We start from the raw sequence: 16,199 nt of genomic DNA, 5'->3' as shown, positions 1-16,199 counted from the left end.
CCGTGCCGCTCACCTGTGGCGAGCGGCTCGACTGAGCACGTCGACCCCGGTCCCGTGCGTCAGACGAGCTGCTGCTGGTCACCGTATCCGCCCGGTCCCTGTGGGAGCGGCGGTCAGGTGACCTGCAAGAGCTCGCTTTCGCCGTGAGACCGGTGAGCGTCCTCGCGGCACGTCAAACCGCTGGTACCAGCCGAGGCTGGTACCGTCGGTCGAGGGGACCTGGGGGACCTCTTCCCAGCCTCAACCCGTGGCCGGTCAGAGACCGTCACGTCCACCGAGGTACCGGCTGGTCGCTGCGAGAGCGCCGCTGGCCTGGCGAGAGTCACCTGAGCGGCTCTCGACAGTCTTCTGCTCCGTGCCTCGGTCATGACGCTGAGCGAACTCAGGCGTCTTAACTTTGGCTGCACGGTCACCCGAAGGAGATCGTACACTCGGAACTTCTCGCGGACGAGAAACCGAGCCGGTACCTGGCTTAGCAGCAGAGCTGCCAAGACCAGGCGAGGGTGTACCAGCGGTAGCCAGCACACCCTGGTCCCCGCTCTTCTTCTTCTTCTCAGAAGGGGAGACGGGCCCCGTTCCCGAAGGAACAGGAGGACCAGCAAAAGAACCCCCCCGTCACACCGGAATGTGACGAGCCCTTCGAAGTTCCCGAAGGAGTCTTCTTAGGGGGAATAACAAAACCCGGTTACCAGCTGGTCGCTGCGAGAGCGGCCGCTGGCCTGGCGAGAGTCACCTGAGCGGTTCTCGCCAGCCTTCTGCTCCGTGCCGTGGTCTTGGCGCCGAGCGAACTCTGGCGCCGAAACTTTGGCTGCACGGTCTCCCGAGGGAGAGCGTACACTCGGATCTCCCGCGAACGAGAGACCGAGCCGGAACCTGGCGTAGCGGCATCGCCGCTAGCACCAGGCGAGGAAGTACCAGAGCTAACCGATACTCCTCTGGTCCCCGTCTATCTCTTCCTTACGGAAGGGGAGACGGGCGCCCCGCTCCGAAGGAGCAGGAGGACCAGCAGAAGGACCCCCCGTCCCACCGAGGTGGGACGGGGCCCTTAGAAGTTCCCGAAGGAGACTTCTTAGGGGGGGGAGGCAGCCTTCTTCTTCTTCGGCTTATGGGCCTTAGAAGTCAAAGGGGAAGAGGCAGCAACAGACGAAGATGACACCTTCCTCTTCTTCGTCAGCTCACGCAGGACAGTCGTCAGGTCCTCCATCCAGGCCGGAGTCGGGCCTATTGCCGAAGCAACACGGCCCGACTGCACCTGTCCGGAAGGACCTGGGACTGGGGAAGACACACCATGGGCAGGACCAGCATGGACAGGCGCAGGAACCAGGAGCGACAGGAACAGCAACCAGCTCAGGAGCGGCAGGAACAGCGGCAGCGGTAAACACAGAAGGGACAGCCAAGCCAGTAGCGGGAACCACATCAGCGACAGGTACGGCAGGCCCAGCCATCGCCTCGTAGAATCATCGGCAGCCAGCGTGGTACTGGCGGCCGGTCCAGGGGCGAGCTGCTGGAACAGCGGAAGTCTGGGGCAGGCAACACGAAGAAACACAGGCGGCGGCGGCATACCCCTCCTCGGTACGGCGGCGACCGGCCCTAGAAGCGGCAGACGGCGTCACCGACACAGCATGGGGAGTGTAGACCAGCGGGGGGAAGCAGCATAAGCGGCCGTGAAGGTTGTAGTGGAGACCACTCCAAGGTCACCGCCCCAGACCTCGCTAGACTCTGCAGCAGATCGTGGATGCTAGGCACGCCCTGCAGCCGCAGTGGTCCATACCTGTCCAAGGTCGTCTCCCACGGCTAGTCACTGCGGTAGCACAGACAGATTAGTAAGAGGGGTTCCCTCACGCACGGGGGGGGGAGACATGCCCCCACCCCGAACGGAAGGAAGACCCCAAAAACAAAATACGAGGAAGCTGAGCGGGGGGGCAGGAAAGAAGACGAAGAATCGGATACCAAGGGAGTCGCGGGAGAGCTTTCCGACGACTTCCTGGCAGACCTTCGCTTCCCCTACCCCGCACAGCAGTGAAAAGTAATATGAAAATGAAACAGAATACTGCACTTGCGATTCACTTCATAGAACTTAAAGAGGGAAAAAATCAATTCCGGTAAGAGCGGAAACTTGATCCATAATAATATGATGCTATCATAATATATATGAAAATGGAACAATATGCACTTGCTATTTTCACTTTCACAGCAATAAATCGTAAGGATTAATTCCGGGTAAGAGCGGAAATTGATCCAAAATTAAATTTGATGCAATTAATAAATGAAAATGAAAAGAAAACTGCATTGCGAATCCACTTTCATTGCATTCTATTCATACAAAATAAGAGGCTCTTGCCGAGCGCAATCAAGCTCTCGGCAACGAACGCACAGGGCAAAAATATAATGAAAAGAGTACTTCATCTTTCAATTACACACTTTCGCCCAAAATACATGACTCGGCGTGAGTGCGCCGGCCCTCGGCACCGAGACATAATTCAAGGGTTCAATTCATGAAAAGAGCGGAAATCGCCGTCTCTACGGCGATAGCTCCATGTTGATTCATAATTAAGTAATGAAAATGAAAACATGTACTACAGTTTCATTTTCAAGTCAAACCAAACATTAGTAGAAAACACAATATAAACAAAGCATACGACGATGAAGCGGGCAGAGAGCGATGACGAACACGTCCTTAACACCCGCGGCCGAAGCAAAAGTGATTCTTCACCTCTCGGGCGCGCGGGCGCGCGCACGATCGGACAAGCAGTTAACTACCGTTCTCCCCTTGTTCGAAGCTTACGACCGTCCAGCTCCGCTAGTTACCTTCCTATTGTTAAAGGACCGAGGGTTTGTATACGTATCAGAACAAATGCCTGGTTCGTGCGGCGTCGTGGCGGGATCGTGAGCGGCGCACCTCTACGATCACTCTGGGTACCTCGCTCTTTCCCGGTGTAGCCCGAGGAAGTTGAAGGTATAGGAGAGACAGACCTGACGCTCCCCCCCCCGTTCGCTGGCAGGACCAGCGTACGTGGGGGGCTGCAGCCGATCACCACCCGCGGTGGGGATCGTGCTGCAGGCCTGGTCGTGCCGCTCACTGTGGCGAGCGGCTCGACTGAGCACGTCAACCCCGGTCCCGTGCGTCAGACGAGCTGCTGCTGGCCACCGTCTCCGTCCGGTCCCTGTGGGAGCGGCGGTCAGGTGATCTGCAGAGCTCGCTTTCGCGGTGAGACCGGTGAGCGTCCTCACGGCACGTCAAACCGCTGGTACCAGCCGAAGCTGGTGCCGTTGGTCGAGGGGACCTCTTCTCAGCCTCAACCCGTGGCCGGTCAGAGACCGTCACGTCAACCCGAGGTACCGGCTGGGCGCTACGGAGAGCGGCCGCTGGCCTGGCGAGCGTCACTTGCGCGACTCTCGACAGTCTTCTGCTCCGTGCCTCTGTCGTGACGGTGAGCAAGCTCAGGCGTCTTGACATTGCTGCACGGTCGCCCGAAGGAGACCGTACACTCGGACCTTCTCGCGAACGAGAAGTCGAGCCGGTTTACCTGACTTAGCAGCAGTGCTACTAAGACCAGGCGCGGATGTACCAGCAGTAGCCACACATCCTTGGTCCCCGTCTTCTTCTTCTTCTCAGAAGAGGAGACGGGCCCCGTTCCCGAGGGAACAGGAGGACCAGCAGAAGCACCCCCCGTCACGCCAGAGCGAGACGGGCCCTTCGAAGGTCCCGTAGGAGCCTTCTTAGGGGGGGAGGAGGCGCCTTCTTCTTCTTCGGCTTGGAAGCCTTAGAAGTCGAAGGGAAGAGGCGGCAACAGACGACGAAGAAGACGATGAAGACGACGACGACATCTTCCTCTTCTTCTTCCTCTTCTTCGTCAGCTCTCTCAGGACGGACGTCAGGTCTTCCATCCACGGAAAAGTCGGGCCAATTGCCGAAGCAACACGCCCCGACTGATCCTGTCCGGAAAGACCTGAGACCGGTGCAGCACCTCCATGACGAGACGCGACGTGGGCAGGGGCAGGCACGGCAGGAGCGGCAGGAACATCAGCAGCAGGACCAGCACCATCAGGACCAGCACCAGCAGGACCAGCACCAGCAGGACCAGCAGCAGCAGGACCAGCACCAATAGGACCAGCACCAGCAGGACCAGCACAGCAGCAACATCAACATTAGAGTCCCGCACCGCGCGCTTCGTAGGAGCGGCGCGAGGGGCTGGGCCAGCAAAACACTCGCTGCAGGTACGGCAGGTACGGCAGCATAATCCGGCGTCACAGACCTCTCCATCTCAGCCAAACTCATCATTGGGACGGGCGGTAGATCCAGGGGCGAACTTTTGGGGCAGCGAAAGTCGGGCGTCGGCAGCACATAAAACCCAGGTGGCGGCGGCACGCCCCTCTTAGGCACGGCAGCGATCGGCATTTGAATTGACGCCGTTGGAGTCACTGACGCAATGTGTTGCGTATACACCACATGAGGAGGGGCGGCGTACGCTGGTGTTGACACCGTATTGGTCGTAGTTGTAACCACACCATGAGTTACCACTGCCGACCCCGCTAGCCGTTGAATCAAGCCCTGGATACTGGGGGCGCCCTGCAGTCCCAACGACGCCCACACCTGTCCAAGGTCGTCACTCACAGAAGGCACACCTGAGGGAGGAACAGTCGGGTCAGTTAGAGGGGCACCCTCACGCCTGGGGGAGGACGAACCCCACCCAGAGCGGACGGAAGACCCCGAATACAATTGCACATCCGGGTATCGGGACACCCTCCTCCACACTCGACGGATCGAGTGAGGAGAAGGACTCCGAAACCCCCCCCGCGAGGGGAAGGCGCAAATCGTGGGGGCTGAGCTGGAGGCAGGAAGGATGACGAGGTATCCGTAACCAAAGGAGTCGCTGGAGAGCTTTCCGAACGACTCCTAGGTCAACCTACGCCTCTTCCTACCTCGTACAGCACCCACTGCGCCTCGGACCAATTTACACATACATCATGGTTCGGTTCGGGAGCATTCTCGCCCCCCGACACCGAAAAACATAACTCATGAGGATCAATATCTGGGTAAGAGCGGAATCCGCCGCATTTACGCCCCTCCAACCCGGGACACACTCTACGGGCAGTTGGTGGGCGCGGCGAAAGCTCTTCTTGATCCATGATTAATTAATCTTCACTCAATTGAAAAATGAAAACCAAAAGTACTTACAATTTCATTCAAGACCCACACACAAACCAGTCAGAAGAAATTGTAACATCCAAAGCACACGACGAAAATAGCAGGCAGAGCGATGACGAACACGTCCTGTCACACCACGGCCGAAAGCAAAGTGATTCTTCACCGCCCGGGACGGGCGCGGCGGCGCGCGCACGATCGGACAAGCAGTTAACTACCGTTCTCCCCTTGTTCGAAGCTTACGACCGTCCCAGCGCCGCTAGTACCTTCCTATTGTTAAAGGACCGAGGGTTTGTATTACGTATCGGAACAACAATTTTTTTTTTTTTTTTTTTTTTTTTTTTTTTTTTTTTTTTTTTTTAAGTTTTTCCCCGCTTCTTCTTTAGTACGCATCCATGAACCGAAACTCTTGAGTGCTTTCTTCATAGAAAGAGTTGGTTTCATTCTCACACACGAAGATCCTTTCGTTGCTTTCGCTGTGGAGAACAACGAGTGTGGAGAAGGAGGAGCAGTAGGGCTCAAAGACTCTCCGAACTCCTGAATGGAGAAGCTCTGTGAGCTTTTTGTACGAAGAAACTGTTGCCGATGTATTAGTTTCTTCCTCAGAGGCTTCCTGGTCTTCTTGAAGAGGAGAACGAGGATGAGGATCCTTATGAGAATCCTTAGATGATTTCCTAGATGTGGTACAGTGCGATGAAGGAGACAAACGTCTTGAATGAGGAGAAGATTCCAAAGTAGAGAGGCGTACAGGAGAACGACGAGTCGTAAAAGAAGGACGCTTATCCGAAAATTCTTGTCTAAACTCGCATTCCTTCCTAAATGCAGACAAACTCTTAACAGCAAAAGAGGAAGGACTCCTTTCCCTAGAAAGACCACACGTCTGATCCCTAGGAAACTACGAGAGGGAGAGCGCCTACTACTAAAATCCTGGCGCCGATCGTGAGGAGAGGCGGCTTACTAGGCGCCGAGCGCCTATCTGTCACAGGGCGCTTAGGGGAATCCTGGCGCTACCAAGCGGCGAAACGTTGCTGAAAAATAGGGCGCCTATCAGGAGCAGGGCGCTTGAGAGGCTCTTGATGCCTACGAAGCGGAGAGCGGCTGCTATGCTCCGAGCGCTTAACCTGAACAGGGCGTTCGGCGAGATCTTGGTCCTTACCAAGGGGAGAACGTCTGTAAGGCTCCGAGCGCCTAACAGAAGCAGGGCGCTTGAGGCGTTCTTGACTTCTAGCAAGAGGAGACCGATCAGGAGTAGGGAGTCTCGAGAACGAAGAGCGCCTACTAGGAGAACGAAGCAAACGAGGATCAAGGCGTCTTTCTCCAGGAGAACAGCTACTAAAAGAAGGACGCTTACCAGGAGCAGGGCTCCTACTAGACTCTTGATGTCTTACAGGGGAGGAGCGAACTCCATGCGATGAGCGCCTACCAGTCACGTTATCCGACGCCCGACGACAGTAGTCGGAAGGAGAAGTGCGCCTACTTTCAGAAGGGCATTCCCTAGGTTCTCTGAGAAGGCGAGGAGAAGAAAGATGAGACGGAGACGACGAAATAAGTCTTCTATGACCTGAGCGACTCTCTCTTCGCACGAACTCTAGAAGAAGGAGAAACAGAAGGGGCTGAGCGTCTACCCGAGGCAGGAATCCGATCTGGGGAAATATCTTCATAGTCCAAGGAGCGCCTATCCGACGAATGGCGTCTCGACACCTCCGAGCGAGAGTGGTGTTCCTCTCGTGAAATGTTACGATGTGTAGAAGTATCCCTCAAAAGAAGGAGATCGCCGATTACAAGGAGAGCGCTCTTCCGACGAAACGCGCCTCGATCTCTTGATAGGGAGAGACAAATCCTTCCTTCTATGCGATCTCGATGCCAAGGAGTCCGCCAAGGCTGTGATCTGAGCTTGAAGGCCCGTTAGCACTCGAGAAGGAGAGTCCCCAGGATCTTCTTCCGAAGCAAGCTCAGCGCGAGGAGCGGGAGAAGGAGGGCGATCACTGGATCTCCTAGGCTTCTTTGCTTGCAAGGAAGCTACATCAGAAAAGTCTTCTGGGCTGGACGCTAACGTACTGAAGGGAGCCTCCGCAGCCCTCTTCAACGGGCGTGACGCCTCCTTAGAGCTCCAACCACGCTTCGGCGAAGGAGAAGAGGATGACGAAAAACACTGACGAAGAATATTCTTCTTCTTACGATCCAAGGCAGCCTGGAGCGAAACTTCAGGATCTGCCCGAGGGGACGCCTGACCGGTGGGGGCTCTCCCTAGCCCTCCTGCGGCTTTCGACTTTCCTCCTCCACTGGAACTGGGAGTCTGGAAGAGGTCTAGGCCTGGAGGCACTAAGGAGCCGGTCAGACGCACCCATCCACATCACTGGGTACACTGCACTATCATCACTGACACTCTTACCTTGATCAGTACGAAGATTCTGGTCTTCCTTAGAACACAAGGAAGCTTTTGAGGCCGCCGCCTCCGAAGACGATCTACGGCTTCGGTGCGGGGAGCAGGAGCTGAGACCTGGGAGGAAGGTTCTAAAACTACATTAATGTTAGTTTCATTCTCACTCATTCTCGACCTGCTCGAACTCCTTGAAGAAGCTTTACGTACCCTCCCATCCTTTCAAGTTTCTAATATAAGAAGAAAGAGCCTTATCATCTTCGTTCAAAACCTCACACTCTTGACACGGGGTTACTAAACGAACATTCATTCCCCTACATTTAACACAGAAAGTGTGGGAGGAGGGTCAACCGACAGCTTTCCGGTAACCCTCACCTTACATCCATCGGTCAAACATACTCTAACAAAACCGGAGTTTTGGAAACAGAATCAAAATCAGACATTCTACAGGAAATCCAGCGCAAAGTCAATAACGGTCCACAATCAGCGTATGCCAATCCAAAATAGAGCGAATACGTCACCAAAATGTCCAAATCAATCTCCAGGCAAGCGAGAAATGAAGAATATATCGGAATGAAACGACAACAGTTGTTATCGCTTCAGCGACAGAAAAAAATCTGGCTGGAGAGATAGATTGGTTCATACGCCCGCCACCCAGCGGCGGGTAAGGTAGACCACCTGACCTACCTGTCGCGTGTGCCGCGAGATTTGAAATTCTGTCGGAACGTCGGAGACTATAGCTAAGTATATATCTGGCAGGGAAGTTCATGTACAAAATAATAATAACCATAATGAACACAACATGAGATGTCTGCAAATTAATTATAAGTCACTTACAGCCACTTGCAACTGATGAGTTGAATGGTGATGATGCTGCAGATTATTACTGTTACCAGTATTACTCGTGTTACCGTGCAACGCACCCCTGAAGAGAGACGAGCCTAAGCCACTACTATTTCCAGTGGCCATAGTAATTCACGGAAATCCTTGGTGCTGAAAACGATAAAAATATTTATATCCATATGATAACTTCTTATAATTAAAGACTGAACATTAATAAATCTTTTAAGATGAATATATGTAGGACCACATCAATTTCACTTATAAAGAATGAACGAGTTTTAAAGAAAAATATAACCATGGTAAAAGTACATACATTAACGTATGCACTTCGATACGTATAAATTTTTTTTTATTAAATTAGTAACTCTTGTTTTTACTGAAAGGTTGTATTTCCTGTGTCTTTTATTATTGCTGTTTGTAAGTATGTATGACATGCTGAACTCCAAAGCTAAGAGATAACTTAGCCTATTCAATGTCACAATGCAAGTTATTTCTGACAGGTCTTTCTGTGTTTATATAACTAATTTGATATTAATTTCTGTGAAGAATGCTTGACTAACCCATTCAACCCCAGTATCTAAAGAAGGGGAATCCTTAAGGGGTTTAGGAAGTTAGGATACTGCATCCTAGGTTAGGTTAGGTTACTGCAAATCCCTGTTTTTCACTCACTGTCATCCCTCCCCCCCTCCACATAAAATACCAACTTTACTTTACATCAGGGGTTCACCCTTCACTCTTATATTTAACCCTTCTCTGGAGCGAGGTGCCTTTAGGTAAATAACTAAGTAATTCGCATGGATACAAGGTAAAATTGCAGAAGAGATGAGCATGCTATTTGTGCTAGTTACGACCAGCTCACAAAACCTGATTAAAAACATATTTTGACATTGATACATCCTAACCTAACCAGTAAATTTTTACTTGGATACTTGCCACCCACTCACATGAAAGTTGTATTTGGTGCCAGCCCATACCCAAGGACATCGAAACAAAGACTTTAAATATTTCAACAATGCTAAATTTCTCAAAGATTTCAGTATGTTATTTACCGCCCTTTGTTATTCTTACAGTTTTTATGCTTTATAATACCTAGTAGTAGGCTATATAGCTATACCTTTTTTTCAGATTGTTTTCACATTTATCCCCGAAGGGGCGTGTACTAAACACAGCATACCATTTGGCACGTAAACCAATAATAGTAGCCTAGCCCATGTAGTTACCAAACCAGCGGGGTATCAAATCGTTAGATTCAACCAGCCTTATGCTGGCACGGGCTCTTGCTTCACAGCAGTTCCCCGTAATAGCAGAGGGGTGCGGTACCCTGGTAGTCTTCAGCTTTACCCAAATATGTCAAAATAACATCAGTAACTCAGCTATCAGAGAAACCATATATTTCAACCATTTTAAAATCACTTAAAGTGGTATTAATTGGTATAGCTATATATAAGTATCAGACACCCCAAGCTAGCTCACGTCAACTTAGCCCCGGTTAGACTGGGGTCCCAGATTGCATTTCGAAGCCTAGGCAAATCTGGCTGTTGAATAAACTTAAATTTAGCCTATCTAGTTTAGAATTCTAACATAAAATTTGGACCAGAGGCCACGGGTTTGACCTACGAGGTTATTCGGCGACGCCTAACCTATAGGGTAGCTACTCCCCCTCCCTTTTAGCCGTAGGTAGCTAAAAACCCTAGACATTTCAACCTGCGAGGGGGGCGGGGGCGTTGGTTAAAATAGGCCTTAATTTACAACCACGATGACTTGAATTGTTTATCTGATCGCTGATAACTACCACATAAACAAATTACGCGGAGCCACAATCCCTGAAACAGAAGAAAGAAGGTTCCACACCAGAATCGACATTCGTATAAAATGTAAACAAATCGGCCGTCCGTCGAAGCTGATCGTCCTTTTCTTCTTCTTGCAAAACTAGAGAGAGAAAGAAGTCACGACTACGCCCTTCTGTCTGTCTGCTACCGGAGGGAGGAGGCGCCTTCTTCTCCCTCTTTCTTCTTCTCTCTCTCTCTCCTACGGGCTGCTCTATGAGCAAGAGCCCGTGCTGGCATAAGAACAGCTTAATCTCAAACAACAATCTCTCTCGGTACTACACAACGGCTTTTGACCCCGACCCTGGACAACGTGGCCATGCCTCGGGTCTTAAAAAACCTTAAACAATCGAGATTTAGCCTTTGACCCCGACCCTGGACAATATGGCTATGCCCCGGGTCTCACAAACCTTAAACAATCTAGATTTAGTTAGCCTGGGGCGCGGAAATGGACGGCCTACGTTTTGCTCTTTATGTTAGAGAGTTTGAGCAAGTCATCGTTAATGCCAAAGAAAGTTGTCCTTGCCATCCATTGTCTTAACTTCTTAAGTAACTTAGGTTTTGTTCTTTATCTCAGGCATCGAGTTTTAGTCACCGTTAATGTCAGGGAAGTTCTTTGGTTTCCATTGTCATGCGTTACGTACTTGCTGGAGTGGTGATTGATTGGTTATTCTAGGTCTTCTACTAAGTAAGGCTGACTGATTCATTTATCTTGCGGTCTTATCAGAATTATCGTACACTACTTTCAGTTATCATTTTATATGCATGCAGCTTGAGGTGTATATACCTATAGTTAATATTGTAGCTTTTTGTACTGTTAGACATATTGTGAGTCGTGCGTAGTTGTGGCTATATACCCTTATCCTTGTACTCTCTTCTTATTCTTTCCTAAACTTTCAGTATCTACTCATCCCAGGCATCTATGGACCTTGCTTTTGATTAAATAAACCACACCCCACAAACACACCGGCAACATCGTTTGTTGTCTAGTAATGTTAGTTTTTCCCATCTATCGTCGTAACATTCAGCTGGGAAAAAAGAAAAAGAAAAGACAATGCTGTTTCTAATTATTGCTACGTATGTGTTCATTCCTGAGAAGGATTGTCAGCAAAACAGACGGGACGTACGGGTTTACTTCGCGTCGGTTGCAAACTGAGCACTCTCTATTGCTTGCGCAATGTCAATGTAGTCTCCCGCAACAACTGTAGACTATGAGAGAGAGAGGAGAGAGAAAAAACTTTTTATTTTTTGTAAAGGGTTTAGGCGTGGCCACGGTTTAGGTACGACCCAGAACCCACTAATTTAGTTGGTCCTAGTATGGCCATCATAGGCCTATGAGCGTTCCCAGAATGAGATGCGGGTATGCTTACCTGCACTCCCCCCCTCCCCTAAATTTTAGCGAGGGAAAAATATTCATATTAAGACAGCCATGAATTTAGACGTATTTAATTGCTGCACTGTAATGTACAATTCACTAGTAGCCTCAGAGCATATTCTGAAAATGAAAGAAAAAGTATTAGCATTGTTTCATGATAAAGTAAATAGTTTAAATTTGAGAAGATAATATTTTGCTTCCCCCCTCCCCCCACCCATAGCAGAATACTGGCTACATCCATGACTGTGAGATATTGTAGTTACCTCTGAATATATATATATATATATATATATCTATATATATTATATATATATATATATATATATATAATATATATATATATATATATATATATATATATATATATAATATATATATATATATATATATATATATATATAGATATATATATATATATAGTATATATATAATAAATTCTGTGGATCTATGTTCACTTTCTTAAGCATTGTACATACATGTTTTGTCTTGTTCAGGAATGTTATTTATTATATTCCTCTTTTGGTTATTTTTATTTCGTTATTTTTTTTCATTTGTTACCATTGTTTTGCTATTTTGTACCATCTTTCTTTCCTTACTATGTTTTACTTATATTTATAGGCTAATGTTTTGTATCCTAGAGGAGGACGAGACAGTAAACAGTATTCTATCTTACTGTTAAGAAATGTGTTTATCTTACTTTATTTGTCAACTTTTGCCTTGCAGTACAAATTGCTGCTGTTGTGATTTGATAATCTGAATTAAGCTCATAAAAATGTTTAAGACATATCTAACATCGATAGAATTTTTTAAGATAATATTAACTCCGAGTTAGTTTCAATTCAGTTTTATCCTAGAATCTGACAGCTGGGTAGTTGTAGTACTCCCGGAAGAATAATACTAGTTTGCAACCGTGTTTATCGTTTGGTTGTATTAAGCTGTCAAATCTGCTGATGCTAATTACACTGTCCTTTTATCTTTGGCAAAGCTTGATTATACTAACCAGCTGTGGAGCTAAGAACTGAATCACTGAATCTCAATTCTTGGTTTCTGTTGAATCGTCTATCTCTTGAGCCTATACATTGGGAACCTTTCTTCTGTCCAAAGCCTTGGTCTAGGGTGATTGGCTTTGAAAGACACTGGTGCCATCGCGTGAGTATTGAAAAAACTGCAAGAATTTCTAGTTGCCTTTTCGAAAAGTGGGATTGCTTACCGTAAACGAAAATAACCTTAAATGCATGGTGGAGGTGATTTCACCTTTGGCAATGAACCATCCAAAACATGTAAAAACTGAATATATTAATTTTGTTGCTTATATTTATCTACAACTTTTTTCATTATGAAAGCATCAAGTTTAAATAAACCAAGACTTAAATTTAGAACATTTCTATTATTTGTCTTTATGAAACATGATTCAATGATATTCCTTTTAACTATGCCATTACATGGGATTAAGGCTCTTGCTTGACTCCAGTTAATAGGATGATCTAAATCTCTCATATGTACGAATAATGCATTCGATATTTGCCCAGTTCTCACAGAATATTGGTGCTGTTTGAGACGTTGTGAAAGAGATTTACTGGTCTGTCCGTAATAGACTTTATCACACTTTTTGCAAGGAATTTCATATATACAGCCTGGAAGATCTTTAGGAGAATTTTTGATTACTAAACTCTTGACATTAATATACTGAAAACAACATTTATGTTAAAAAGCTTTAATATTCTAGGAATATCTAAAACCTTTCATCATAGGGTAATTTAGAATGTTATGCTTACTAAATTCAATTTTGTCATTAGTTGAATAAAAAATTTTTCTAGCTCTTTTCCATGCCACATCTACAAAAGTCCTTGGGTATTTAAGTTTCAATGCAATATCATAAATAGTTTTAATTTCAGCGTCAATAAACTGCGGGCTACAGACACGTAAAGCCCTTATGAACATCCCAGAAAAAACAGAGAATGTAACATTTTGATGGTGATTGGAGTAGTAATGAACAAAAGAGGCAATGTTAGTTGATTTCCGAAAGACTGAAAAGGTGAAATTTCTATCATTTCTATGGAGAGTTACCTCAAGAAAATTCAAATTACAATTTCTTTCTTCCTCTACAGTAAATTTTATAGAAGGGACTAAATTATTGAGATTATTAAGGAATTCCTGGAGATTTTCGTGAACTGGCCAAATACAGAAAATATCATCCACATACCTAAACCATATAACTTTTTGGGGCAAAATTCTTGGTAAGAGTTTTGTCTCAAAAATTCCATGTAAATATTGCTAAGGACAGGAGATAAGGAATTACCCATAGCCATTTTAATAAACAAATTAAATCCATTTTGAAGGGCTTGAACCATTTGATTAAAGAGTTTACACCACAATGCGCCTCCCTACCTTATATGTATGGTTTAGTCAAGACACATAAAATCAATAACCCTATCAGACTAATAATTAGTTCAGTGGGCTCAGTTACGTATAATTTATCTAAATGGCTTGTAGAAATTCTTACTCCTTTGGTAGGAAAAATTTCTAACACGAATGTTAAAAACAATGTTGATTTTATAAACAAATTGAATAGTTTAAATTTGAATTTTGATTTTAATATGGTTATTTTTTATGTTGTCTCTTTATTTACAAAAGTGCCTGTAGATGATTTACTTGAATATTTGGAGGATGAATTAGAACGTCATGACATTCCCTTAACTGTAGCAAACCTCATTAGTCTCATAAGGTTATGTATCAAAGATAGTAAATTTTGTTTTAATGGAGAATTTTTTGTACAAAAGTTTGGCATGGCTATGGGTAATCCCTTATCTCCTGTCCTTAGCAATATTTACATGGAATTTTTTATACAAAACTCTTACCAAGAATTTTGCCCCAAAAAGTTATATGGTTTAGGTATGTGGATGATATTTTCTGTATTGGGCCAGTTCACGAAAATCTCCAGGAATTCCTTAATAATCTCAATAATTTAGTCCCTTCTATAATATTGCCTCTTTTGTTCATTACTACTCCAATCACCATCAAAATGTTACATTCTCTGTTTTTTCTGGGATGTTCATAAGGGCTTTACGTGTCTGTAGCCCGCAGTTTATTGACGCTGAAATTAAAACTATTTATGATATTGCATTGAAACTTAAATACCCAAGGACTTTTGTAGATGTGGCATGGAAAAGAGCTAGAAAAATTTTTTATTCAACTAATGACAAACTTGAATTTAGTAAGCATAACATTCTAAAATTACCCTATGATGAAAGGTTTTTAGATATTCCTAGAATTTTAAAGCTTTTTAACATAAATGTTGTTTTCAGTAATATTAATTTCAAGAGTTTGGTAATAAAAAATTCTTCTAAAGATCTTCCAGGCTGTATATATGAAATTCCTTGCAAAAAGTGTGGTAAAGTCTATTATGGACAGACCGGTAAATGTCTTTCACAACGTCTCAAACAGCACCAATATTCTGTGAGAACTGGGCAAATATCGAATGCATTATTCGTACATATGAGAGATTTAGATCATCCTATTAACTGGAGTCAAGCAAGAGCCTGAATCCCATGTTAACAGGAATATCATTGAATCTTGTTCCATCAAGTCAAATAATAGAAATGTTCTAAATTTAAGTCATGGTTTATTTAAACTTGATGCTTTCATAATGAAAAAAGTTGTAGATAAATATAAGCAACAAAATTAATATATTCAGTTTTTACATGTTTTGGACTGTAAAGATACTTTGTAATTTCGGTTAGGGTCAAATCTGTTTAGGTTTGTGACCGTGTGATATCCGATAATCCTGGATTATCTCTTTTAATGTTTACCGTTTTGACCATTAACCATCTAGTATTCTTGATCTTGTTGTGTACCTGAGACCTTTCTCTCCAATTGTATTTCATTCGCTCCTTGACAATGTCTTAGTCAAGACGAAAGTGCTTGGATTTCTGACTATCATTTTCCTGAGGTATTTGCTTATTTAATGAAGTCACGTGCATCTACTGTGCTTTTTAAGCATATATATATATATATATATATATATAATATATATATCTAAGGTGTATATATAGATATATATATATATACACACACACACACACACACACAAATATGTCGATTGTAACTGTCAAGTTTCCATTTTCGCTATCGGAGTATAGATGGCAATACTTAGACAAACCTTAGACAAATGTGATCCATTAGATATAGATTGCAAGGAAGTTTCTTATGCGCATAAGCCAATATTGTATAAACCACCTTTTTTTTCCCGGCGAACAATGCAATGATGAGCATTCTATTAGTATAATATAACCATATATTCGTGGCGGCCAAAGTGACGTTAATCAGGCTGGATCATCGACTTTGGAAATACATTATTTTCAGAGGTTAATTTCCTTTGATTTATCAAAATTTAAGCTATCCTGCGCTCAACTCAGTGAAAAGAGGTAGTGGGAGTGGTTGGTTATTTTCCAGATTTTAGCAAAGTGCATAATCAGTGTACAACGACAACAGGCGACAATTATAATGGGACATAAAGTCGATGGATTAACAGAGTAAGACTGAGAATATTGTCAGTGGCAAGTGATTTATTGTAACTAGGCCTATCTAAGAATGTCAATTCAGATTTGTCTTCACACATTTCTGTCATGA

At 45.4% G+C, this 16,199-nt stretch overlaps 1 protein-coding gene across 1 annotated transcript in view; it reads right to left on the bottom strand.

The window, feature by feature from the left end:
- Window positions 1-10,524, bottom strand: part of LOC135206097 (involucrin-like) — a gene marked incomplete in the record, with an annotated part of 16,244 nt that extends 5,720 nt beyond the window's left edge. Inside the window, 2 exon segments of the mRNA XM_064237325.1 lie at window positions 8,364-8,519; window positions 10,162-10,524. Of these exon segments, the coding sequence (XP_064093395.1) occupies window positions 8,364-8,495 (132 nt within the window).
- Window positions 10,525-16,199: the final 5,675 nt, after the last annotated feature.

This window comes from Macrobrachium nipponense, chromosome 29, assembly GCF_015104395.2.
Source record: "Macrobrachium nipponense isolate FS-2020 chromosome 29, ASM1510439v2, whole genome shotgun sequence".
Taxonomy (NCBI): Eukaryota; Metazoa; Arthropoda; class Malacostraca; order Decapoda; family Palaemonidae; genus Macrobrachium; species Macrobrachium nipponense.
The sequence above is the reverse complement of the archived record's forward strand: the minus strand, read 5'-3'. Positions and strand labels throughout refer to the sequence as shown.